We start from the raw sequence: 26,444 nt of genomic DNA, 5'->3' as shown, positions 1-26,444 counted from the left end.
TTTTAAGAAAGCCAACTTCCAGCTCTTTGAGGAGTTAGTAAACAGGACCCCGTGGGAAATGGCCCTCAGGGGTAAGGGAGGGGAACAAAGTTGGCAGATCTTTAAGGCTGCTCTCTATAGATCACAATCCCCCCATGTAGGAAAACGGGCAAGGAGGACACGAGACCACCCTGGTTGAGCCATGACCTGCTGGTCAAAGTTAAGGGGCAAGGTGGGGCTACTCCACTGACAGGCTGAAGCGCTTTGTTGCAGCTTCTGCCACCTCCACAGCCTTCTCAAAGAGGTTGGATTCCAGTAATAGTTGAAGCTAAAAACCAAGCAGACACAGCAAATCACCACAATCAGCAAAATACCTTTTTAAAAAGCAAGGCTTTGAACACATTATTGCCCACATTTCTATCTACTCAAAAGAGTAAAGACAAGCAACGCAGGACAGACTCTCAATCTATTTTTCCATGTCAGCTCTTACCCACTGCTTATAGAGAGCTTCTGGCAGCAAACTGGACTCATGAGCTTTGCTGAACACACTTAGTGTCCTCTCCAGCCTCTAAAACCAACAGAGAAGAAAAAGAAAACAAGCATTATCCCTGCAAATACCAGATCCCAGCATTACAAGAAGTCCAGTGGATTAGTGTATTAACATGTCACTAAAATTCAGTAAGAGTTATGTATCTTTAGGTACCTGCATACATTCCAAGACAAAGGGGAAATCTGAGCATCTGAATTACATCTCTTCTTTAAGGGGCAAAAGAACAACATAGCAATATTCTTTTACTGTATTAAAAGGGAACCAACCTACACAGGATGATGAGTTAATTCACCGAGTCATACCTGAACACAGATGCATAATTAAGTCCCCACATGCCAGCACCAAACTTTGCTCAGACTTATTTGCAAGAGTTATTTTAATTCACCCTTTTCTTTGAACGAGCACAGGTTTGCAGGACTGTCAGCGAACATTACAAATTTTGTACTCGTAACTTCCATCCAAAGAGGTCACTCTATTTTACTGACAAGGCCCAAGGTTTACCCCCAAGTTATTCATGTTCAGGCAGGCCCTACATGAGCCTGACAGTAAAAGTGATCCCCTCAGATGGAGACTAAATGATTTTTAATGATAGCCGCAGGTAAGTATTTCTCATAAAATGACAAAACATATTTGCCTCTTGTCTGATGGGTTACAGAAGTCAGTAAAGATAGGGATGATTTGTAACTTGTTACTTATTTGTTAATAAGCTTTTACCTTTTGCTTTAATCCGTCACTGTTGGTTTTCCTGTTATACCTCTCTAAGCAAAAAGTGATGTAGTATTTCCACATGTCCTCTGTAGAATCAAAGGGACAGCATCACACTTTATAGAATCACAAAATTGCACAAATATTTGTCCTTAAGGAATACAGAGAACCCAAGCAATAAGTGTTAATGCCAACCTTGTTTGAAAAGGTTGTACTATAAAAGAGCCCCCCCATTTATAACATTAATCTTTAAAAATGGCTTCCTGATATAAGCTGCAGCCAGTAACTCTTTCGAAAGAGCATCACACTCTTGGTTCAGCTGAGGCTTCAGCACACACAGTCACAATTACCATTCACTGCACCCTTTGCCTGTAGTTTTCAACGGGCCTGCAAAAGGTGAAGACACCCACAGCCCAGTCAAGAAAATCCTTCTGTCTGCCTGACTTCAAAGGCTATAAACCCAGCAAGTTTGAGTCCTCTCACAGATAGCCCCTTGATAGCCTCCTTTGAGAGTAAGGACAATTGCCAGATGTTGAAGGTGGATACCCATTCCACTGGCAACTCAAGAACATTGCTTACTCACAGCTAACCAGCAATATACTTCAGTTCTACAGGTTTCCTTTATTTAGGAATTTTCCTCTATTTACAACTCCTGTTTCAGTTTCTTAAAGGCTCCCTCTGCTTCGGGAGTCCAGAGTAGGATACTCTTAGTTCCTTTTAGCAAATCATATAGTGGTTTGGCGAGTATCCCATACTGATAGATCCATAGTCGACACCAACCTGTCATTCCCAGAAAGGCGCGCAGATCTCTCACCGTTTCTGGTCTAGGCATTTGGCAGATGGCTTCCTTTCTTGTTGTTCCTAAGGATCGCTGTCCTCTGGAAACTTCATATCCCAGATATATTACTTCTTCTTGCACTACTTGTGCTTTCTGTTGAGAAACTCGATATTCACTTAAACCCAAGAAATTCAACAGAGAAATAGTCCATTTTATGCATTCCTTTTCTGTCTCTGTTGCTATTAGGAGATCGTCTACGTATTGTAAAAGAGTTCCATTTCCCAGTGGCCTCTTTCACTGTTCTAATTCTTTGGCTAATTGATTCTCGAAAATTGTGGGACTATTTTTATAGCCTTGAGGTAACACAGTCCAGGTGAGTTGGGCTTTTCTCCCTACATTTACAGATTCCCATTTGTTTTCCAATTTTGTATTTAATGGGTTTTTAAAAGTAAGCTTTTTCTGGTTGGCCTGTTGCTCCCACAACTTGTACAAATTCATCACTTCTGGGCACTAGTTTCTGATTTAAAACGTAAATGTTGCTCCCGTATCAATTAAAAAGTCTAATTCCTTTTCACCTTTCCCTAGCTTCATTTTAACCAGTGGGTCTCTGCTAGGGAACGACTCACTGGTCCCCCTCATTCTGGATTACTATTGGGAAATATTACATCCAGCTTTTCTTGTAATAAAGCAGCATGTTCTCTTCCTGTTCTCAATACGAGTTCCCTCTCTGTATCCGTTAGCTCTGACAACATTACTTCTATATCCTCCCAATCAATATCTTGATTCTTTGCCAATAACTCGAACCTCCTAGCTACTCCTTCTGGATTCTTTCTAAATTTCCTCGCTTCCTTTCTCCAGCTATTCAAATCCCTTTTTTTTTTTTTCTTTTTTTTTCTGTTCCTTACTTTCGCTCTCCATTCCTGCCAAATCATTCTCTACCAACCCCCTTTTCTGTATTTGGATGAGACGCTGTCGGCGCTCACCCTGCCCCGAACTGCCGCCCTCCTTGTCTTCTTCTGTCCCCTTCTTGTTAATTTGAGGCGCTGTTGTCCAATACTGCAGGCATCAGACCGTGAAATACTGGTTTGCTGCCGGGATCTGTGTTATCACAAAGTCGCAGAACGCCGCTGCAAGTTAGAAGGTATTGTTTACAGATACTGCAACCAGGGCGACACAAATACTTGTTTGAGGGAGTTTTGACAGTAAAATCTCGCCCACTTGGTCTCTGCTAAATCTTCTAGTGGAATCTTTCAAGTGGAAGAACAAGACGTCCCTGCAGAAGCTGTGCATGCTGCGGTGCATGCGACCAGACAGGATGACCTACGCCATCAGGTGTGCCAGCACCCACCCCGTGTCACTGTGCCAGCTGTGCCCAGAGACCACCTTTGTTCCTAACCCACATTCCGGGTTTATTTTTTCCCTAGGAACTTTGTGGAAGAGAAGATGGGGAGTAAGTTTGTGGAAGGAAGGAGCATTGAGCTCGCCAAGGTGTACAAGGAGAGCAGCCCCTCCTCGCCCATGCTCTTCATTCTCTCCCCTGGCGTCGACCCACTGAAAGACGTGGAGGTCCTGGGTGAGCAGATGCCCCCTCCTTGGCTGGCACCGGACCACGAGGGCTGGGCCAGTGAATGCCATTTCCTCCCCTCCCCAGGCAAAAAACTGAACTTCACCATCGACAACGGGAGGATCCACAACGTGTCGCTGGGGCAGGGCCAGGAGGTCGTGGCAGAACAGGCCCTGGAGGCAGCAGCCACGCAGGGCCACTGGGTCATCCTGCAGGTGGGTGAGGGGGGCACTGGGACACACCGCGGGGCACACAGCCTGGCTGGCAACCGGGCACCAGAGATGGGCCACAGGGTGGGCAACCAGCCACAGAGAGTGGAAGCCAAAAGCATGGGAGGGCATCCAAAGAGGATGGTGGCCCTGCGGTGGGGGCACAGGGTTCCTCACGGTGCTCCCCACGTGAGGGCAGTGACACTGGTGTCCCCAGCCCAAGCGGTGCCGTGTTGTGCTGCCCCTGCTCTCTGTGGAGCCACAGCAGGAATTTTTTTGGGGGAAACGCATGATTCCCGGGGTTGTACTTGAGACTAGACAGTACCAGCGGGTTCTTGTTGCAGAACATCCACCTGGTGGCCCGGTGGCTGGGCACGCTGGAGAAGTTGGTGGAGCAGTACAGCCTGGGCAGCCACGAAGACTACCGGGTGTTCATGAGCACCGAGCCGGCCCCCAGCCCCGACACGCACATCATCCCTCAGGGGCTGCTGGAAAACTCCATCAAAATCACTAACGAGCTGCTGACGGGCACGTACGCCAACCTGCACAAAGCCCTGGACCACTTCACCCAGGTACCCCCACCACGGCCGCACCGGACCCTTCCCACCACTCCAGGTCACCTCTCCCCATCCAGGGGGGTCTCCCCCACTGAGCTTTTTTGGGGGCGTCACTGCAGACACAGACACTTCCCCAGAAACCTGCCCCCTCCACCCCACCAGGCACATCCTCCTGGGGGTACCCAGAGCCCCAACTCCTGGGACGTGATTTAGGGGCCACCAGGGAGGTGTGGAGTCACCCACGCCTTTCCCAGGGATGAAGGGCGAGCTGCTGCAGTTTGGTGCCACCAACGAGCCACCTCGACTGTCAGCACAGGGTGTATGGGGGGGGGATTCCTAATTTTTTTATAAACAAACAAGCGCAAAAATGAACCAACTAGCAAATCTTTAAAAGAGAATTTTATGCTTTATTTTAATAAACAACCTTCAGTTTTCCTCCACCGTCATCTGTCCGTGTTCCCCAACAGAGGGGTGGCCGATCGCAACAGTCGCTCGTTCACGGGCAAACCCACTCTGACTGTTACTCCCCGGCAGGACACACTGATGTGCAGCAAAGAAATCAAGTTCAAATGCATCCTGTTCACTTTCTGTTACTTCCACACGGTGGTGGCCGAGCGGCGCAAGTTTGGCCACCAAAGTTCCACTCAGGGCTGGAACAGACCCTACCCCTTCAACAACGGGGACATGACCATCTCCATTAACGTCCTCTACAACTACCTGGAGGCCAACCCCCAAGGTAAGGGATTTTGGAAGGGACCGTACCTCAGCACAACACACACTGTGACAGTCAACCTTCTTTAAAAAAATTTATCCCTTTCCTGCACAAATACCTTTTCTTGGGGAAACACAACGTTACCAGCAGCTCTTCCTTCCTCCTCGGGAGCTGCCTGCTCTGGTGGGTGAAGGTGCCAAGTCCTCCATCCTGATTTGGGTGGAAAGCGGGTGTTTTGCACTGGGTGTTGGTTGTTTTTTTTTTAAATTACTTTCCACCTGAAAAGCAAAGCCTGCCCTGAGAATGAAGGTGTGATGGGTAAAACTAAGGTCCCTCCTTGGGAGAGTCCTGCTTTCCCCAGGCCCCATAGACGTGATCAAGGTTCACCCTAATGAAGAAGAGGTGTTGGGGGTTCGATGGCCGTGTCCACAGGATGAAACCTGGGGGCCAACACAAGTGACACCTGGGACAAGGTCCACATCTTGCTCCCCTCACTCTGTCACCGACGCTCTGCAGGTCTGGGCTATGTCCCCTCCCAGGACGCTGGGACAGACCAGCCCAGGAGCCATCACTCCTTGCCCCCGCGGTCACGTGTGGCCACCCCGGGCTGTGGGGAGCTGTCGGGAGCCCACAGACACCCCCCTCACGGTGACCCCCTTCCTTGTAGGTGCCATGGGACGACCTGCAGTACCTCTTTGGTGAGATCGTGTATGGGGGACACATCACGGACGACTGGGACCGGCGGCTCTGCCGGACGTACCTGAGCGAGTACGTGCGCCCCGAGATGCTGGAGGGGGAACTGTCCTTGGCCCCGGGGTTTCTCATCCCCCCCAGCCTGGATTACAAGGTAAGAGAAATTTTAAAGTTGCCTTTTGCTGTGGAAAAAGCACCGGTCTGGATAAATGCACAGCAGTCAGAGTTAATTGACGTTCACCAAGGGGGAATGTAAAGCGAGGGGAAAAAAAAACAAACTTTCAATCCCATGAAAATATGCAGAATCGCTACAAAAATAATTCCTGTGGCCGGGGCGGTAAGGGAAAAACTTAGGTAAGGCCTGAGTCAAAAGCAGCGTTGAGTAAAGCAGCCAAGGGAGCTGAGGCAGCACCACCAGAAAGCGATGACGTGTTTTGAAGACTGAAGTGAAACCCCCTCCTTTGGCTGTATCAGCTCAACTAATGCCAGCGCCTGCTCCGTGCCCAGGGCTACCACGAGTACAGCGATGACAACCTGCCCCCCGAGAGCCCCCACCTCTACGGCCTCCACCCCAACGCCCAAATCGGCTTCTTGACCGTCACTTCGGACAGGCTTTTCCGCACGGTTTTGGAAATGCAGCCCAAAGAATCGGACGCTGGAGGAGGCTCAGGCGTCTCCCGAGAGGAAAAGGCAAGTTTTATGCTACACAATGATGATTGAGGGGCCTGGAGGGGACCAGGAGGGGAGGACACAAACAGGCCACAGGCACTGGTCTGTCTCTGTCCCTATCCTTGTCCCCACTGCAGCGCTGGCCCTTTTCTGCTCTGGCATCAGACCCCTGGGCAGGCAGAAGGCCATGAGCTGCTCTGCTCCAGCATCTCCAAGGAACCCAAAGGGCACAGGGAAGGGGCTGAAACGCTGCCCCAGCCCCTGCTTTGTGTTGGCTCCATCCAAACAGCCAGCGGTGACCAGGACACTTACTCTTGGATAGGCCAGAGATGCAAAATGTGGCTCATGTCCTGTGTAATTGCCATTCATGATGACAGCCACTAAAAATAGTTTTCCTGGGTTTGTTGTTTTTTTTTTTTAAATAGAAGTGTTCCTCCTGACTCCCTGGATTTTACACTTTAATTACACAGTGGCTTCAGCTCTTACCTTCCTGGCTACTTTTTAAGATCCAGCTTTTTAAGATCCAAGAGCAGTTAGTAAAAGAATGGAGTCTTAGTAACAGAGGAAGAAACACAGGAAAACACTAAAGCAGAAGAAGAAAAATATTACTAAGTTAATTAACTATTAACTCACAGCATTTTTCCTTGGATAACTGCATTTTCATGGCATATTCTTTCCAGGTGAAGTCAGTCCTAGATGAGATCATTGAGAAGCTGCCGGAGCCCTTCAACATGGCAGAGATCATGGCGAAAGCGGCCGAGATGACCCCCTATGTTGTAGTTGCCTTCCAGGAATGTGAAAGGATGAACCTCCTGACCCATGAAATCAGGCGCTCCCTAAAAGAACTAGACTTGGGATTAAAGGTGTGCCTTATTCAGCTGCCCAAAAAGGACCAGGTGTTTCCACCAGTCTCGCTTTCTGCAGGTACAACCGCCCAGACTGTTGTCTTTCTCACAGGGAGAGCTAACCATCACCTCAGACATGGAAGAACTGGGGAACGCTCTCTTCTACAACAGCGTCCCGGAGTCCTGGACGCGCTACGCCTACCCCTCCCTGCTGAGCCTGGTACACAGACCTGCTCCTGCGCATCCGGGTGAGCACAGTCCCTGAAAGACAGAGCTTGGGCAGGCAGAGGGTACCACAGGAGACCAGGAACCACCTCCGGCAGCGTACAGTGGTTAAATGGTTTAATTTTTTCAGTATTAATTCAAGCAGTTTGAAGTACCTGAACCCGCCACTTAAGAGAACGAGAGCTGAAGTTTCAAAAGGGTTCACCTTTAGAGTTCACTGTTTCAAAAAAGCATTAGCTGACCCCATCATAACTTTATTTGTCTCAGAAGAAAAAAATAATTAATAGAACTGTCTCTTTAAAGTGTGGCTTTGTTAAAAAAAAATAATAACTGTATTCACTGCACTGCAAATGAACAGTTTAATTGCTGCAGTGGAATCTGCTGTTTATTAATCGCAGCCCACCTCCACCCCAGTGTCCCCCTCCGAGATGCCCTGAGGCTCATCAGGCACAGAGAAGCACCAGCTCCTCATCCCATCACACCTCAAAGCCGTATCCCACTGCTCAAAGGCCTCCGCTGTTTTTATTTTCCAGGAATTAGAAGTCTGGACAACAGACTTTGTGCTGCCTGCGACGGTGTGGCTGGCTGGATTCTTCAACCCCCAGCCCTTCCTCACCGCCATCATGCAGTCCACGGCCAGGAAAAACGAGTGGCCTCTGGACAAGATGTGTCTGTCCGTGGAAGTGAGCAAGAAAAACCGCGACGCTATAACAGCTCCACCCAGAGAAGGCTCCTACGTGCACGGACTATTCATGGAGGGTAAGAGAACCTCTTTTCTGAGGTGTTTGGGACACGGAGAAAGCACAGGTGAGGGGAGGGGGTGTTAATATTCACCAGCTCATCAGAATTGGTAGGGATTTTGCAAAAGCCTTTACTCCAGCTAAATCAGAGCCGCACCAGCTGAGGGCAGCACCGTTCCACTTTACGAGCAGAGTTTCTCAAACCACACACTGGTTTTGGAAACTCAGGCTGCTGTTCGGGGGGACCTGAAGACTGGGCTGTCCCAAGCTATGTGGTTCTAACGAATACATGTACTTATTACACTCTTGTTGGATGTGTAAGACAAATCAGAAAACTCAGAACCTAAAATAATTAATGTAAAAAATGGGGAGGGGGAGATGGGGAAGAGATGGCAGTGTCAGCAGAGCACCAACGCGTCCACCTGAACAAAGCACAGACCAAACAGGACACCCCTTCACAGCCAGGACACCCCTTCACAGCCATGTCCTGCCTCCAGCCGTGCAATGGTCACACACAGCCCTGCAGAGGGACAAGCGGGGACACAATTTATTTAGGCACCCCACACACAGTAAGGCAAAACGCATTCTTGAGTCACAGTGAGATGAGAACTCGTTAGCCCTAATGACTGCTCAGCCGTGGCCACCCAACCGTCCCACTCCACCCCCGGCTGCTGCCGGAGCAGCCCCTTTGCCCCGGGAGGGGTCAGGAAAACAGCCCCCTCCCCGGGAAGCGCCGTGGGGCGGCCGGTGCCCCAACAGTCCCCCGGTTTCGCAGGCGCTCAGTGGGACGTCCCTTCCAGTGTGATGGCAGAGGTTCGGCTGAAGGAGCTGACGCCCATGATGCCCGTCATCTTCATCAGAGCCATCCCCGTGGACCGCGTGGAAACCAAGAACGTCTATGAGTGTCCTGTCTACAAGACACGGATGCGAGGTCCCACCTACGTCTGGACCTTCAACCTAAAGACAAAAGAAAACGCCACTAAGTGGATCCTCGCCGGGGTCGCTCTGCTCTTACAGGTCTGAAAGTTAAACAGCAAACACTTCTACTTGCAGAAAAACTCAAAGTTGTATAACTCGGTCCAAGTTTGATTGTACCAGGACTATTTTAGCAAAGTATTAATAAAAGCATCGCTGGAACTGCTCTCATGTGGGAGTCTGCTCTTGCAATATGTGGAGTTTCTCATGACGGATACTGGTTTTGAATTGGTGGTTTCTGATAAAGCGCTGGTTGAGAGCCAGACCACCGAAGGAAGCCAGACGGAACAATCGCATGCAACCAGCCCCATTCCTTCCTTTCTCACAGCTCTCTGTCTTCCCACAGCTATTTGTCTGATCGCTCGGTGCTAACCCTGAGCTGAAAGTCACCGAGCTGAGTGCGTGACACCTTCCTGCATGGAAGCAGGGAGCCGTTTAGACCAGACAGAAGAAGAGAGGGGCAGATTTGGCCCAGTTCACCAACACCAACCCAAAGTCCAGCTGCACGCAGGCCTATCTCTGAAATGAGTTTCTTTCTATTTCTAGGTTATAAAAATCTCTTCTACCCTTCCTTTCATAGACCATTCCCTCAGCACGTAATTTGTATCAGCAGTAACACCTATTAGAGTGATTAGATCTGCTCCGGCCACCAGACGGAAGCCAATGCCTGTCCCTTTAGCATAAAATAATTCACCAAAATCCCACCCCATGAAATATTTGAACAATCAGTTCTAAAATAGAGTTGCATAAACCCACCCTCACATCTGGTGGTAAGAAAGGCCACAAGGGGGGGCAAGTAGAACTGTTTAATTCTAAATGCTACTATATAAAGAAACAATGACCAATAAGCCCCACACTTACCTTCAGCTCCTTTGAAATCCCTTTTGTTGGCTGCACACACCAGAACACCCTGCACAGATTCCCCCTGGGACTCCCAGCACACTCCAAGCCCATGCTCTAACCCCTTTGTATCCACCTTCCCAAACCACCTCTTTGGAGGACACGTATCACAGCTTCAACTTCCCATTCCCAGCAAATAATAGCCAAGAATCCCACTGGTACCAGGAGTGCTCTCGTGCCCTCTCCACAATTCAGGGAAGACACTCGTGACACAACGTGAAGGAGCTGGAGACAGCTCCAGAGATGGAGGCCTTATTTATGGAAATAAAGTGGATGTGTGATGTCAGCACCCAGTGTCAAGGGCATACACTCAGCTGCCAACTGCTCAGACTGCACTCGCAGCACAGAAAAAAAAAATCTACGAGCCATTCCATGAAGCTCAGAGGGGCTCCAGTTACTGGGCAATCAGGCAGCAGAAAATTAAAAACAACTGCCCCTATTAGCCATCATTTACAAGGTTAAAGCAAAGCACTGATCAGACAAAAAGACAGAACATTTTAAATACTCCAACAATGTTTTCTATGAGCTGGTCAAGATAAAATAAACATAGTCCCTCTCCACAAAACCCTGAAAGGGCCATTTCAGAAATGGAAGTTGTATTTCTCTGCATGGGAAATACCCTTGTATGGGTTCTCTTTCATTACCCCTTCCAGAAATTCTCGTAGGTGAAACCCAATCTAGACCTTGAGCAATGATTCCAGTCAGTGGCAAATACCCCAGAAGAAATGAGAGATGCCTATTTTTTCCCCACACCATCTATGTTTCCAGCAACTATTTCTGCCACACGATAAGGAGTACTGCACTAAGTAATTGCAGTCAGTGCAATATAAATTCCTGTAAGAATGGCAGAAAACTCACCCAAAGCAGCAACTCCTTTCAAAAGAAGTTCTTGATCAGAGGCGTTACCAGCTTCACCCACAGCTTCACGTAACGGTTTGGCTGCTCAAATGTTGATGATGAGACAACACCTGAGCAGAGGTAAAGCTGCTCCTGCTCCTACACAGGGAAAGAAACATCACCCCAGTAAATCCTCAGTGTTAAATCATATCATCATAAATATATAATAGACTGTAAGAAAAGCAAATTCTCCAATAAAACTGGCCGTGGATCCTGCCGAAAGGATGCACCGTTTCTCCCTCAAGCCTGAATGAGGAAAAGTCTCATTCCGTGCAGCACAACTCACAGAGCCACCACAGACCAAGGACCTGGCCCTCACACAGCACCCCACCTTTTGATGGCACTCAGTGCTAAGTAGCTGAACCTCCAGAATTAGCAATTTAAACTCTACAAAGAGCAAAGGTGGAAAGTTTTGCCTTTGTGTGCCCCAGAGCTGCAAGACAGCTAAGCTGCAGTTTCAGAAAAAAAATCCTAAATCTCTGGCTGTAATTGCCAGAAAAGGAAACTTGACCATAATCTCAGGAGACCGGCTCACGCAGCTCTTTCTAGACACAGCTCAAGCCCCATGTTCTCAAATGAATACGCAGTCATGATTTCAACTAAATTACCAGAAACACTTGGGTTTCTCCAGCGTGTACACAACACTGCTGCCAGAGGAAATGAACCATCATGATGATAATACACGCTCGCCTTGCACGTGAAAGCAGCTGTTTGATCAAAGGTAGAAGTGGTTTTCTTATCACAGGCAACAGGTTCCCAGATTTGCAGGCAAACAAGGAGCAGATTATCTACTGTAAGTCTGTCTATAATTTTTTTTTTTAATAGCTAAGCTGTCACAGACAACAGAAAATACTCTGCCCTGTTAAAACTCAGGGCGGAACAGGGAAGCAGGAACCAAGCACTAGAAAGTAACACCAAAAAAGATGAAACAACAACAGAAGGAAGACATTTGTGTGCCAAATCAGCCTAATTTTAGAAACCCCAAAAGCTCCGGGAGCCCCAGGCAGCCCTGCTATGAGGGCTCTGCCATCAGGTCCCAGAGGCCAGGCCAGTCATCTGAACCGAAGCTCAGTTCATTCAGTGGAGCTCCCGAAAATACCCAGACTGCTCTGATTCCTTCCCAAATCTCCTCACACGTTTTTAAAATGGAACTGAACATTACGCAGGCAAAGTGATTTCCTGGCAGCACACCAGTAACGTATTAAGTCTTCTAAACAAAGATCACAGAACAGTAAACAAACAGCCAATCTCAAAATCAGCTTCCAGCAAATGGGAATGGTTTAAAGCCCTTGAAATTAGATCACTGCGGCGCTGTTTGAGAAAATTCCTGTGTCATATTTTCATTGATTCTCCCCTTCCATTAGAAACAAGTAGAGGCAAGATATGAATTGAAATATTCAAGCAACTCTTCCAGTAATAGAATTGTTTTTGATTAGATATACTCTGACTCATCCCGTGGAAGAGCCCTGATGCAATAGGGCAATTCCCATTGATCTTGAAGAGAAAACTGCAACGACTTCTGCCAGGGCTTGGCTTAATAGGGATCGCACAAACGTGTTCTAAGCCACACACAGAGGCACGAAACCAATTTGCTTTCTGGGACACTGTCAACTCCCGCAGAAGATTCAAAGTCAAGGCAGCTGGAGAGCCAGACAGCATTTAGAGAAGCAGCAAAAGCGCTGAGCAGTCCAAGCTGCCTAATAAAAAAATAAATTAAAAAAAACCAAAAAACAAACAAACCTGGGACACTGAACATTAAACCACTGAAAAACATTTGTGTCAAGTTTATATAATGTCATATAACTTAACTGGGAATCCAGCCAGCCCAGAAACCCTCTTCTTGCAGAAACTACGATCCCCTGCCTTTGTTCACCTCCACAGCCTGTGGGCAGTCACCCAAAAGCTGACTGGCATTTATACTCCTACAAAGGATTTCCCAAACGCCAGAGAAACAAAGTCCTCCAGAAGTCCCGAGGTCAGTAATGCAAAGGGCCTGACCTCATTATCCCGCAGCACGGTGTGACCTTGGCAATGCCCAGATGCTGGGGACAGGGCTCGAGGACGTGCTTGCGTGAGCAGGGAGAGGCTACAAATCCCCTCCGAGCGCATCCGGGGCCTGAGCATCCCCATTTCACTGGGGACACGTGTTCCTTCCCGTTACGGCCTCCTTTTCCCAGAAGCAGGCGCTCGCAGCGGGCATCTCATCAATAGTCACTTAACTGACAGCTCCTTCAGACTCCCTGCGCTCAAGGAGGGTTTGAATTATTGTAGCTGGAGGTTTTTATTGCGACTGCGTCATCAGCATTCCCCGCGTGAGCAAGAAGCGCAACAGCCCCGTTACCTCCCCCCAAGAAGAGCCACTTACCTGATGGAGCTGCTGCTGCAAAGCTTTATTTTCTGTCACTATCGCAACCTGAGCTTCCAAGTCACGATGAACCGATCGGTAGCCGAAATTAGGCGAGCCGATGAGAGTGAGGCAGGGCAGATCGCTTCCTGCCAGGTACAGCCAGAGGCCTGCAGGAAAAGCGGGAGAAAGGAAGCGTGGCAGACAAAGGAAACGGCCGGGGTAGCCTCAAACAATCCTTTCGCTGAGAAGAAATGAATTAAACATGTTAGATTACAGTAACTATAAAAGATCACGACACAAAGCCAGCTTTTCCTTGCAGATGGGCTGGCACATCTCGTAAAACTTCGTACGACTTTGGGGGTACCCTGGCACAGCCCACGCTGCCCAAACTCCTGGTCTCGGCAGGGGCTGTACCACCCTTGGTGCCGCCCTGGGCACACATTCTTCAGAATGTAAATAGACCACACGGAGGGCCCCCAAAATAATCCCCAGTGAGTCACTATCAGAGGTTAGAGGTCGTTTTGCACCACGGCATATCTCAGAAACACTGAAATAAAACAAACAGTTTTTCAGTGAAGGCAAACCTACACCAAACAAGAAGAGCTCCAGGGAAGCCAGGCCTGGGCCAGTCCACCCCAGTGGAGCAGTTGCAGGGTGACTGACCCCCTTCCCGAGGGGACACAAGATGGTGACACGAGGAGGCCTCTCCCTCCTCTGGCAGGTGAAGTCACATGAAATAAAGACTTGTAAGAGAAGCACAAATTAATTACACCCACTCACTTCCTGAGGAGCTATCTGAAGATGAAATCAGACTCTTGCCAGGACACAAGACTCCCGAGTGCGCTCACCACAGCTCACACACAACAGTGTAACAGCAACAGCAAGTGTGACACAACCGAGGGCTCTTTTCTCAAGCAGAAGATGGAAAGACCACACTGTTCCCAAGCCCACCCTCATGGCACAGCAGGACAGAACAGCTGGGGATGGCAAAGGAGAGCCAGGACTATTGCCAAGGAGAGTCTCTACAGCCATTCTCTATGGATAAATGAGCCCAAGAAGTGTTTGCTCTCCACTTCACAAGGCACAAACGCTTAAAACAGCCCTGGGCAGGTCTCTAATAGATGGCTTATCCCTACAGCAAGTCCCACAAAGACTACAACAAAGAAACCGTAGCATAAAAACCACCTAGTCCTTAAAATAGAAGCAGGTTTCCTAACTCAGCCCCAGAGCAGTTCCAAGAATGCCTTGAGTAAGAAGCTGCCGATTCACCGCTGGTTCCTGTAACCTCCTCCCCGCCCCCACATCGCACACACTCAGCAGCTCCGCGGCCACTTTCAGTGACACCTCTGGGCTCGGAGCTGGCACTACCCAGGACCCAGTGTGGGACCGACCCCTCTCAGAGGGGCAGGAGAGGTGACACAGGGGGCTCCTGGAGCTGCAAAAACACACCCAAGTGGCACAGAGACTTGGCAGGTTCTGCCACCACACAGGATGGCCACCATGGGCTGCATGATCCTGGCACAAGCCCCCCCGGTGATGGGCAAAGCCCTGCCTGGGCAGCAGCACCAGGAACACACTTCCCTGCTCTCCCCAGGTGGCCCTAAAGCCTTTACGGTACCTGGGGCTTTATGGCCACCTGGCAGGATCTGCTCAAACAGTGACTCACCTTTCCAGAAAGGGGAAGCGTGGTTTCCCAGCCCCATTCACCAGCAATAAGGCGGGTTTATCTCTGAGCAAACAGCCACCTGCCCGGCACTGGCATGGAGGGGACCCTAATCCTTAAGGACAGACCTATCATCCACAACACCCCACCCAGAGAGGCATCAGCAGAGGGGTAGATGTGCACAGCTTCACCACGTTACACCCAGGAAAGCCGCTCTCGTGTCTCCTACTTCCACACGCGTGAGGGCTGTGCCGTGCTCTGCCCTCGCACCGAACAAACCGAAGGACAGTCAGAACCCTGGTGGGAATGCACACTGCAGAACGTGTGTGTGAGGACAAAAAAAGACATCTTAAGAGGAGCTGGAGGGGTTTACAAAATAGCAGCCATAGCGTTCGATGTAAATCAGCTACATCCCATGGGAGACTAAAGGGTGTCGTTCATCTTAGCCAAAGAAGGAAGCATTAACAGCAGTATTTGCTGTTAGGGACCTTGCATCCTCTTCCAGGAGTTAGACCCTACGTGCAGCTGCCCTTCATCTGTCTCCAGGTTTTCCTCCCCTTCCCTCTTCTGCCCTGTCCTCTCTCACACACACTGCGAGTCCTGCAGGAGGAAACTGGGTGAATCAAACGTGTGCCAAGGGCAGAGCGTGCCAGAGAAGGGAGCTCCAGGCTGATTCTTCCTTCCAGCGCTCCGAAGAGGAAAAGGAAAGAAGGCAGCAAACATCTCTGACTGTCCTTCCTGCCAAGCATGGGAGCTGTGGAACACCTCAAGTCTTGCATCCCTCTCTCCGGGAGAATATCGAACAGCACTCCCACAAGAAGGCAGAGCTGGCCCAAAAAGGGACTGACTGCCACGTGCGCTTTGGTAACTTGGAAAAACAGCCCGTGCCTTCCGAGCTCAATCCATGCCAAACCACAAAATCCTACTCGGAGCCAGCAGTGCCCAGCAAGAGGAGGAACCTGCGAACCACAGATCGCTCGAGCACGTGCTTCCTGGAAGAGAGACCACACACGACTTCCCAGCCAGGCAGGCACCTCCTCCAGGCTGCCCCGGACCGAGATAAGGGTTTTACTGCACCGGTTACTGATCTCACTCCTTAAACAGGTTTGTAGTTTCGACAGAGGCAGCCTAGTAACACTCTGTATTTTCTTTAGTCAAGAGAAGGCCTACTCAGCAGCTTCTTCTCCCTCCTCTGAGCCTCCTCTGCACAGCCCTGCACCCCACACTCATTAACTGTCTCCTTAAACAAACAGCAGGAGAAGTCGGGAACAGGAACAAGCCGGAGCCCTGGGGGCTGCATCCTTCCAGCGTTCACTCAGACACGTGCTGCCAGCAGTGGAAACGCTGCAAAGCCAGCTGGGGAAACTTCATGTTAATTAGTGCCAGATTGGGCACTGCTTACAGTAATAGAGCTGTCCTAGGGGACCTGTGAGCCATCACAGGAAGGGACACAGTGACACGCTGCAGAGCTCTGCTTGCAGAAGATTAGAGAAGCAGAAGATGCTGTGGAACATGGCAAAGATGTCTCAGCTCGGCGAGGGTCACACCTGACCAGAGACCAAGCTGTTTGGTGAGGTGTTCCACTGGCACACCCCCGTGTGGGAAGGCTGTAGAATCGAGATATTTATCAAGTGACACATGCATCAGACTTCTCAAAAATAAATAAAAAAATCCTGTTAAGTAGAAATCCTAAGCTATCTGCATTATTTAAATCTACTACTGAGCAAGCTAATACTACTGTGTATAAAGTAGGAGAACTTAAGAGTCAAGGACTGTACTTTCTGTAAGGAAAATTTAGAGCCACAACCAGCAACAACCAGTCAGAGGAAAACATTCCTGCTTTGGTCAAGGTGGCACTGGGTCTGTGAAAGTTATACACGATCTACCAAGCAAGGAAAAAACGAGGGTCTTCTATAGAAGACCATGATGTCAGTATTAATCAGTTTTGTTTATCATTAGCTACATTTGTTAAGCAACATTCATTTCTCAGCAACTTCCCCTCCAGCTGCCTCCAGCTCCCAGAAAGCGCGTGGCTGCGTTTATTCACTGTGTTGCACCTTTCCTGCGTGCCAGAAGCAGAAGCTGGTGCAAATTCCTCAACACCTGGATCACCCCCAAGGAAGACCCACTGCCAAGGAACGTGGCCTCCAGGACCACTGGGAGCCACCAGCAGCGAGGTTCCTTCCCGCTTCTGCTGCAGATCCCGCCTGGGGGCCCCTGAAAGTCATCGCTTCGTGCTGTAACCGGCAAGTGGGATACGCAGAACTGAATCACAGTCGTTCCTGAGATCATAAATACAACCAGATGCTTCCTCTGCTTTCACATCAAGTTTCCCATCAAGGCAGTGCTTTACTGTCACCACGGGGCCAATTCCTGTACAATCTCTGGGACTGTACTTGAATCGGGCAAGACATGACTGGCCCCTGAGTGACCCAAACTTTCCAGGTTTATGGAAGCAAGATGTTTGAACCTTGGGCAAGTATTTTGGAGTTAACTCTAGACTCGGCACCCAGCCACCCCCTCGCTGGTTGCGCAATCCAAACACTGCAATTCTCAAACACTTTCTGGCCAAGTCCTCCTGGGAAAGAGACATCTTACCTTTAGCGTGGAACGTCCAGCCAGCCCTGGAGTACTCCTGCAGCCGGACCCTCTCCTGCTGGTGCAGGCAGCAGACCTCGCTGTAGAACTGGTGTTCAATGTAAACGTAGGCAGCGGGGATGGCACCCGCCACCCCTTTGGCACCAAAAAACCCGTTCACCTCCGGTGAGGCCAGAAGGATGCGATACTCGGCCCTGGTGCCCAGGATGAGGTCCATGTATGCTTGTGTCAGGTTGAAGTAGCCAGTGGTAAGGTATATCCTGGCATCCCGCTCAGCCTCCGTCAGCAGCGTCTCTGTCACCATCTCATCGATCTGAATGCCAAAAGGTTTCATTTGGATTAAGGGGTAGATCCAGGTGTCGGGTTCTGGTTTCAGGCTCCCCGATGCCTGAGCACCCTGCTGGGGTAACAAGGCGCTGCCTTGCTGGCTGCTGTGAAAAGTCTTTGCGTGAAGGAGTTCCTGTCGTGTCCTGGCAGAGTTGATCACCTCCATGACTCTTCGGTTTGCTATCTCACAGTAAGCCACCTTGTCTCCTGCACCAAAACCACACAAGATTGTGTTTGAGACCTAAAGATACCGAGCTAACATCATCTATTATGTAGCAGCAAAAACTATTGACAGGTCGCCAATATCAGAACAAAAAGGAGCTGACACAAAGACCACTCAACTTTCTTCCTTAAGTCTCAATAACAGATGTGTTAAGGTTTACAAAGCTACGCTACAGAAGAAAAACATTCAGCTTCAAGAGGGGTAAGAAACTTGACAAGTAGCAGCTCGAAAAATCCACTGAGAACTGAGAAGCTGAAATGGTAACTAAGAATGAACTGGAACATACCAAAACTACTGCCCCCAGTCTAAGCTTCCATCACCCAGCAGCGCGCAAGGCCAGGACACAAACGTACGATGTGATCAGTGTGACAGACAGATAGTCATCTCTGTCCACTCCAACACTTGGTCTTCCTAATTCAACATTCATTTGATTCCCAGAATAGACTCGACTACTATTAATAACCAAAAGCAGCACTACATTCGTGACCTTTAAGAATATGTACACAGAGAACAGCTAGAATTATAGACGTTAATATCAACAACAGAAAGAACCTCTCAAGGAATGTAAGTTCTTGTTTAAGGCCATAAGCAGCAAAATTCTGAAGCAGCAATGAGCCAGTGAGGGAGGAACTTTTAACCTTTGCACTCTCTGCCAGATTAGCTGGTGACAGCCACCGTGCTCAGAACACTCCAACTGATGCAGTCTCAAATAACGGATGGCACAGAAACGGGACGCCCCGCAGTTTGTAAGCAATGGTCAGACACTCAGCGATGGATGGGGCTCAAGTCAGCCTTAAATCCTGGCTGTCGCTCCCCTCCTCTGGATCACACTATCCACCAAGTGTTGGACAAGTCCCTCCTACCTTGGTAGGGGTGCACCATCCCCTCCATCATCTCCACCGTGTCATCTTGCTGTAACTGCAGAGACACGTCTCCGATCGCATCCACCAGCTCCGTGAAGAAGTCTGCGATCTCAGGAGAGTCCTGCAGGAGAACATAGCGGTCCTGACGATTGGTGAAGTACAAATCACTCAGGTTTGCGCTAGGAGAAAAAAAGGAGAGTTGAGTTCCAGAAGAGAGTATAGACGTACGACCCTGAACACCCCAGCCTGGGTTACAGATCTCACTCTGCATATAACTGCACTAAAGTACAAATGGGCCATTTCCTTCTGAATCATGAGAAACTTTTCTTTTTTCCTATTGAGAAAGTCTCTTTCATGTGAGAATCTCACGTGGAAGAGCTATGGTCGCCCTTCTACGTCAGAAAAGCATTGATACAATGACTACAGGAAGGCCAGCTGGAAATACTGAAGCTCAGACAGTGCACACCTTGCCCCAACACCTCCGCTAAACGAACCACGCAGGACTCACCCGCTCAGGATCACGTTATCATCAAAGAGATAGACCTTGATGTGCTGCAGTCCAATGGTCTCATTAAAACGTTCAGGAATCAGGAGCCTGAGAAGCCCACGCAGGTTTGGGGTGTGGAAGAGGGACACACGGACCTGCTCGGGGAATCGCTGCAGCAATGGAATCAGCATCGTTCGAGAATTCTTCCTGCCTGGGAGACAAGGGCAGTTTCACACACAGGATCACACCAGGCAGGGGCCACATGGCAGCACAGCTCCTCAGCCAGAAGCTGGTTACAGAATGATCTGTTCTGCTGGCACTTAACATGTTTTCCTTTTTTTTTTTTTTTTTTTTTAAATTGCTTTCATTTGCACTATGTCAATATTGAAATTGAATCCAGAATTGTAAGTTTGTTGATGAATGGGCCTTGGAAACGGCCACTGAGCAACTCTGACATCATTCAAGCTTTTAATCAAGCCACACCTAGCACTAGTAATGCAGGCTACAGTCACCACAAAGTTTTCTGGGTAAGTGTTCTGCTACTTCCAACAATTCCCACTTTCCTTTAAAAAAGGCAATATGACAGATAAGGGCAAATGCACTGACAAGTGAACTAGCAAGAAAGCACAGAGCAGAGTGAGGTCCTTCTTGCTCCTAGCACCTATTTTTGGAAAAAAAAAGCTGCTCAGGTTGAAGATTTTCTGGGAACAAGTAGTTACTGGTATACAAAAGGCCAGTTTTGAAAAGCATATGATTTAAGCAAGTAGGTCAAGATAGCCTCTCTCTGAAAAAACTGATTACCCAGCCCAACTGTAAAATAGAAGAAAGCAAAGCAATATCTACCCCGAGATCCCCTGGTGTAGTCAAGGAGAATGGAAACTCTGAGGTCAGAGGATCCTTTTGCTTGCAGCGATTTCTCCAGTGTTTCTTCTAAACAATCCACCTGCAGAGAGAGATTTCCCTGCTCATTACAGAGAGCAAGTAAAGCTGGATAAAGCAAATGTTCAGCAGCCAGGAGGCCATCCCTACATGAAAGTTTTCAGGACAAGTTCACAAATTGCAGCTCACATACACTCTGGTGCACAGCAGGAACAGGATGCTTTTTGCAAAGGGAGACATTTTCTTTCTGCGTTCACTTTCTGCCCTTCCCAAACCCTTTCCACACTTACCAGCTCCTGTTCCAGGAGCCCCGTCCCCAGGTACAGTGAAGCCATCACCACTCGCTGCTTCGCTGTTTTTATCTGCACCTGGGAGTAGCAGAAAATAAGTTTAGTCTCATCCTTGATCTCTGTGATCAGTAGTGACCCAGACCATCCCCAAGGAGAACCATTTCAGCCAGATCACAGCGTCGGCTCCCCACCTTGTAAGGGGAAAACACACCGATAGCAAAGATGTAAAACACACAGGTCTTGACAGAGCAACATCAGCACCACCGATCCAAAAATCAAGAAAGAAATCAATGCTTTCTGGAAAACTGAGGAACACATTCCCTGCAGCTCAAACAGTTACACAGGAGCGCAGTCACCAGGCAGAGGCTGCAGCACCAGGTCGGTATCGGCGCTGGTAATCCCAGCTTTCATCCTACAACTGCTTTAATCGGCTGCTGGGGCTGGGGGGGAACCAACAGCAGCCTCCAGTTACCTGAAGAGAAGTTACAGAGCTGACAGAGCCAAACTCTTCTTGGTGGTTACAGCTGAGCAGCAGCCACAGACAGCTTTGGAAAGTCTGACACCAGGAAAAAAACTGTAAACCATTAAGATCGTGGAGCAGTGGAACTGCTCACCCAGAGGCAGAACCCCCATCCTCAGTTTTCCAGACTCAGTGAGACAAAGCCTGCCTGACCTGACCTACTCTTGACAATAATCCTTTGCAAGAGGAAGGGTGGACTCGTAAGTGCTCCTTCCTAGCAGCTTTTCTATGATTCACCATAATTCACAGCAGCTCCCTGCCCCCAAAAAACACTCCCACAACTCAGAACCCACAACTCACCTTCAAGAGTTCATAGAATTCCGTTGGGGATGAAAGCACCTTGACATGAGAGCTGGAGATCCCAAACTCTGGAACTAGATTCCTGATCCACTGGAACCTGTGTGCTCCTTCGGGACAAAGGGAACAAGGTGGGGCTGTGACCACAGGAACAGGAGGAGTGAGCAACGGGGCTAGAAGAAGCCATGATGATCTGCAAAAAGAAAGGTGGAGGAACTCTGTATGATGGAGCCTTTGCTTCCCACAAACAGCCTCCGAGCAGGTAAAGAAAGAGCTGCAACCAGGGCCAATACATTGTAAGGTTCCACAATGGCAAGATCCTTCTTGTCTTCCCATCCCATCATCTTTTCCCTTCCTATAATCCCAGCTGAGTCACCAAAGCTAAATCTAGAAATAGAAAAACACAAGGAAAAAAAAGCAGAACAGATCCTAACATCATCAGCTCCTTCCCCTACCTTCCAGGGGAGATGAGGGGAAACTACTCATTCGTCAGAAGAGGAACACAGGAGAGGACTCGGGCTGAAGAAACTGAGGATGTGAACCCTCCCAAACACCTACAAATCAGACGTCTGGCGGTGCTGCTGTGGTACCAGCCATCCCTGCAATTAGTCACTTCGGAATTGTCTTCATCACATGCACATCAGCTTTGCCACAGCCAACAGTCACTTTCACATCTCTCTTAGTTCTCAGCTGGGCTAAAGATTCCTTGTTTCTATTTCAGGAAAAGACGTCTTAAAAATCACACTTCTCTAAAAGCTCCTTAACAAAACAGAGAAACTTTTCCAAAAAAGAGATCTACAACACGCAAAGTGTCTGCATGCAAGCCCTAGTAAAAGTGATGAAGTCGTACCACCAGAATGACCCCCAAAGCACTGAGTGTGTTTCAAGAGGTACGAGCCAAGAACCAGGACTGAGAAACACCAGGTCATCCTCTAGAATGACGCCACTTGCCTCCTGCAGAGAAGGTCAAGGCTTCTCTTGCAAACTTGGAAGGTAGCTATAAAGGAAACAGCAGGGAGCAATTTCTTTAAAAAGAAATTTCAGAACACATTTAATTCCTTTGAAGTCATTTTGGGAAGAAACCAACTCACTGCTAAGAGTCACGCTTCGGGGGGTGACAAGCAGCAAATGGCATCTTTTCTTCCCTGCAGGCTCCACGCAGGCAAATTTATCACCTCACACAGTACCCCCTGGCAGGAGTCTGTCCTTATGACAAAACCACATTTCAACACAATTAGCAGCAACTCCCGTGAGATCCAGGAATCGACAAGGAAGGGATGGAACGACGTCCCCAAACCCCACAGAAAACATTCTGCAAATCCTACTGGCTGGAGTCGGGCAGAACGGAGGTGGCCGCTCTCATCCCAGGGGAAGGCCAAGTCCCTCGGGCCAGACGGCAACCACCATCCTGACCCATCCTGAAGCATTCTGCCACCACCACCACATACCAAGAAGAAACTTGATTATGGCCTTTACCAGAATTTGTTACGAGGAACTTTTAGGTTTTACCACAATCCAAAGCCCAAATGACCGCAGATTCCAGGAAGATGACTTCACTCATTTGCTTCATGATAAAACACTGGATCTTCACAAGGTTTCCGAATACCCTTACGCAGAAGCCAGTTTGCAGTTGCATTTCCTGGAAAATCCACTAGTTTGTCACTGACTATTCATCGCAACAGAAATCTGAGTCAATTTGTGCAAGAATTCCTAGGATGGCAGTTTTCAACAGAACATGTGGACAGGCTCAGACTTGACAACCAGAAGTCATAGATTCATAGAATGGTTAGAGTTGGAAGGGACCTTAAAGATTATCAAGTTCAAACCCCCCGCACCACGGGCAAGGACACCTCCCATCAGACCAAGTTGCTCAAAGGCCCATCTAGCCTGGCCTTCATGCAGATGACCAACACAGGCTGCTAAAAACAACGGACATATTCCATAGAAGGTGTTTAAAAAAAAAAAATCACAGCAGACTGAGCAGGACCTTTGCACATCTTTGCCCAACTCACGTCTCAAGGCACAGCCCACCCTGGGAGCAAGAGGCCCTGCCAAGGGAGCGCGGCAAACTGAGCCAGGAAGACCCAGCTACGTCAATTCAGACTAACTTTTCCAAAAAAACTTCAAAAGAACCCCAACAAACAAAACCAAACAACAAGACGCACGGCTTGCAGAGTAATAACGAAGTCAGAGCTATAATCTAGGCCGCAGATTACAAATTATATCCTCTGGAATTATTCCCACTGAGGTAACAGTGGCAAATTTTATGCATTTTATGACAACGATTAATCAGCAAGAGGAGATAAGTATTTTCCTCATTATTCCGTTGGTCAGTCCTGGCCAATTATACTTCCAAATGCCAGCAGGGTGGTCAAGAAGCCCCCTTCCAGAAACGTGACTCCAAGAAGGCATTTTCTGGGCAAGACTATGAAAACCTCAAGTTAAACTTGAGTTAAACCTGATGCCTCCAGCCCCCCACAGAGCCCAGCAACAGGTTTACACTCGACCCGGTGCCTCTCAGACAGTTCTCTCCCAGGGCTGCTCAGGGGATAAAATCGACCTGCGCCACCTGCACTATTTGATTTGAGCCTGTAGATTAATTCTATCATGTATTAATATCTGCTAATTCTATTCTATTTTTTACTGTCTCTGTAATTTAGAGTATATCTACACTGTCTGATGTTTTAATCCAATACTGGAATTTTAGAATTTATTGAGCGTTGAGAGCTTGTGGCTTTTAAAATGATCAAATAAATCAGTATTTTGCTCTAGCCAACAGTAACAACAGCACAGAACCCACCTACCAAAGTGGCAGCTTCTACCCACCAGTGACTGAAAACAGCCCAAGTGCCTACCCCACTATAACACAATCCTTTCAACCATACACACGTGACAGTCAGAAACCATGTAACATTATGAAGAAATCGTCAAAATTCCACACTTTGACAAACCAGCTTTCAGAGAAACAGAAAATGGGGCAGAGGGAGCCCTTCCCATGTACTTCACATCATCACGTTAACCAGAAAGAGAAAACAGAACTAAAAGGAACCACCTCAAATCTTTTCTGCATAAGAAGTTGACCCTAAATATAAACCAGGGATTTTTCGTCTGTGTTCTATTTTTAAAAACTGTGGTTTTGGTACACAAACTCATGATGGAGCTGAAACACCCTTATTCACTGTAAAACCTCATCTGCAGAACCAGAGGTGAAGTGAAACTGCAGGATCCGGTGCCGTCCTTTCACCCACGCAGACGTCACCACACAGGGGGATCCACAAATTGCTTCTCTTTGAATTCGGCTGCCTCCTTCCAGGGCTCAGTCTAGTAATTTATCTCTCTATGCGAAAAACCACCCCCGAAACCAAAAAGAAAAGTTTGAAAAGAATTTCCTTGCTTAACCAAGAGCACACAGCAGAACAGGGGCTGAGACGGGGCTCCCAGACGCCAGCGAGGACGACTGCAGAGATCTGCTGCACTCTTACCAAGTACAATGCAAAGTGATGCCTAAAAAGACTGCGAGGTGTAAAAGATTTTTTTTTTTTTTTCCAAAGACTTCTTCAAAGCATTTTGTTTGATCGCTTCTGAAACCAGGCTCTACAAAAAGAAAACCATCTCGTATTTTTAATGTTTTGGTTTTCGCACAACTTGTACTCCTGATCACACAGCCCCACAAAAACAGCAGCAAAACTAAAGCTGCAGTGGCAAAACTAAGGAGAAGAGAAGCTGTTCAGGGCAGCGTGGCTGCAGAAACAGTGACTGGAGGAACCGCAGTCTGAGGTTGTGCATTCCCTTTGGCACGGCACACAGCCAGCCTGGCCCCGAGAAGGGCAGATCCACCCCCCAACAGCTGCGCCTTCCCCGTCCCTTCTGATCCCCGGGGAAGGACAGAGAGGAAAGGGAGAGCCTGGGCAGTTTTCAGAGGTCAGCTCACTGCACAGTGCAAGGGAGATGTCAGGAAGAAGCTGTGGGAAGGGGAATGAAGGCCCTCTCCTTCCCACAGCAGCCGACTTGGATCTATTTAAAACGACAGTGGAAACACTTTAAAGACCATCCAGACCAACCCCCTGCCCTGGGCAGGGACACCTCCCACCAGACCAGGTTGCTCCAAGCCCCCTCCAACCTGGCCTTGAACCCCTCCAGGGATGGAGCAGCCACAGCTTCTCTGGGCAGGCTGGGCCACGGTCTCATCACCCTCACAGCAAAGAATTTCTTCCTGAGATCTCACATGAATCTCTCCTCTTTCAGTGTAAAACCATTTCCCCTCATCCTATGGCTCCCCTCTCTGATCCAGAGTCCCTCCCCATCTCTCCTGGAGCCCCTTTAGGGACTGGAAGGGGCTCTAAGGTCTCCCCGGAGCTTTCTCTTCTCCAGACTGAACCCCCCAACTCTCTCAGCCTGTCTTGACAGAAGGAAATAACGCACACCTCATGTCCTAAGGACAAAGGCACAGGCAGCGCAGACCTAAAGCCGGGTTAAGAAGCAGAACCAGCCCTCACCCACTCCCTCAGCGGCTGAATCACTGTGGAAACAGACACCGCGTCTACGGGAGAAGCCGAGAGAGGGGGGGGGGGGGGGGGGCGGGGGGGGAGAGGGGCGACCCCCCAAAACCGGCAAAGGGTCGGAGAGCCGGGGGGCAGGGCCTGTTTCTAACGGGTTCGGTCAGCCACAAACTACGAGAAACCCCCCCCGAGGCCTCCCACACACCGCGGCCCGGGGTAGGCCCCAGACCCCCGGGGGCAGGCCCCGGATCCTCAGTGCTCCTTACCTCCGGGCGCGTCGGTCTCGACCACGGGAGAAGCGGTCGGAGAGGCGACCGAGGAGGGCGGCCAGGCCCAGGCGGCCCCGGGGTAACCATGCCGATAGCCGCCGCCACAGCTCCGCGCCCCCCGCCGCCGCCATCAGCCCCGCGCGCCTTCCGCTTCCGCCCGCTGCCATGGCAACGCCCGCAGCAC

The 26,444-nt window shown here is 49.1% G+C and overlaps 3 protein-coding genes across 4 annotated transcripts; 1 reads left to right on the top strand and 2 right to left on the bottom strand.

Annotated features, from left to right (window-relative positions):
• Positions 1–217: 217 nt before the first annotated feature.
• LOC106893730 (U3 small nucleolar RNA-associated protein 6 homolog) lies at positions 218–2,249 on the bottom strand. The gene is made up of 3 exons (XM_014951923.1): positions 1,244–2,249; positions 470–547; positions 218–307 (listed from the first exon to the last, which is right to left on the bottom strand). The coding sequence occupies exons 1-3, from the start codon at positions 1,316–1,318 to the stop codon at positions 218–220; spliced, it is 243 nt and encodes an 80-aa protein (XP_014807409.1). The 5' UTR covers positions 1,319–2,249.
• Positions 1,764–9,372, top strand: LOC106892570 (dynein heavy chain 17, axonemal-like). Its single transcript, XM_014949843.1, is given in 15 exon segments — positions 1,764–1,791; positions 2,259–2,385; positions 3,075–3,145; positions 3,254–3,344; positions 3,437–3,585; positions 3,664–3,791; positions 4,130–4,357; positions 4,877–5,075; positions 5,720–5,901; positions 6,255–6,437; positions 7,097–7,279; positions 7,374–7,474; positions 7,476–7,509; positions 8,020–8,245; positions 9,002–9,372. Coding segments are annotated over 15 exon segments (2,178 nt in total). The 3' UTR covers positions 9,250–9,372.
• On the bottom strand, positions 7,990–26,438 carry PGS1 (phosphatidylglycerophosphate synthase 1). Of its 2 annotated transcripts, XM_014951894.1 has the most exons (10): positions 26,258–26,438; positions 21,496–21,685; positions 20,676–20,753; positions 20,350–20,449; positions 19,528–19,717; positions 19,020–19,198; positions 17,607–18,140; positions 13,364–13,512; positions 10,960–11,097; positions 7,990–9,183 (listed from the first exon to the last, which is right to left on the bottom strand). In XM_014951894.1, exons 1-9 carry the CDS (start codon positions 26,425–26,427, stop codon positions 10,978–10,980), a joined length of 1,710 nt encoding a protein of 569 aa, XP_014807380.1. In that variant the 5' UTR covers positions 26,428–26,438; the 3' UTR covers positions 7,990–9,183; positions 10,960–10,977. The 2 variants fall into 2 exon arrangements, with proteins under 2 accessions (XP_014807380.1, XP_014807385.1); XM_014951899.1 differs by lacking the exon at positions 7,990–9,183 and having other exon boundaries at positions 10,961–11,097; positions 13,364–13,586.
• Positions 26,439–26,444: the final 6 nt, after the last annotated feature.

This window comes from Calidris pugnax, unplaced genomic scaffold (genome assembly GCF_001431845.1).
Source record: "Calidris pugnax isolate Ruff unplaced genomic scaffold, ASM143184v1 scaffold9, whole genome shotgun sequence".
Classification (NCBI taxonomy): Eukaryota; Metazoa; Chordata; class Aves; order Charadriiformes; family Scolopacidae; genus Calidris; species Calidris pugnax.
This window is presented reverse-complemented; position numbering and strand designations above follow the sequence as displayed.

What these genes read in the sequence shown, in the direction of transcription:
- LOC106893730 (XM_014951923.1), bottom strand. Translation starts at nt 1,318, where the DNA reads ATGTGGAAATACTACATCACTTTTTGCTTAGAGAGGTATAACAGGAAA. An exon ending in GTGACGGATTAAAGCAAAAG is followed by an intron (nt 548 to 1,243) that starts GTAAAAGCTTAT and finishes TGTTGGTTTTAG; the next exon opens with AGGCTGGAGAGGACACTAAG. An exon ending in AAGCTCTCTATAAGCAGTGG is followed by an intron (nt 308 to 469) that starts GTAAGAGCTGAC and finishes CTTGGTTTTTAG; the next exon opens with CTTCAACTATTACTGGAATC.
- PGS1 (XM_014951894.1), bottom strand. Translation starts at nt 26,427, where the DNA reads ATGGCAGCGGGCGGAAGCGGAAGGCGCGCGGGGCTGATGGCGGCGGCG. An exon ending in CGAGACCGACGCGCCCGGAG is followed by an intron (nt 21,686 to 26,257) that starts GTAAGGAGCACT and finishes TTCTTTTTGCAG; the next exon opens with ATCATCATGGCTTCTTCTAG. An exon ending in CTGGACGTTCCACGCTAAAG is followed by an intron (nt 13,513 to 17,606) that starts GTAAGATGTCTC and finishes CTTTTCCTGCAG; the next exon opens with GCCTCTGGCTGTACCTGGCA.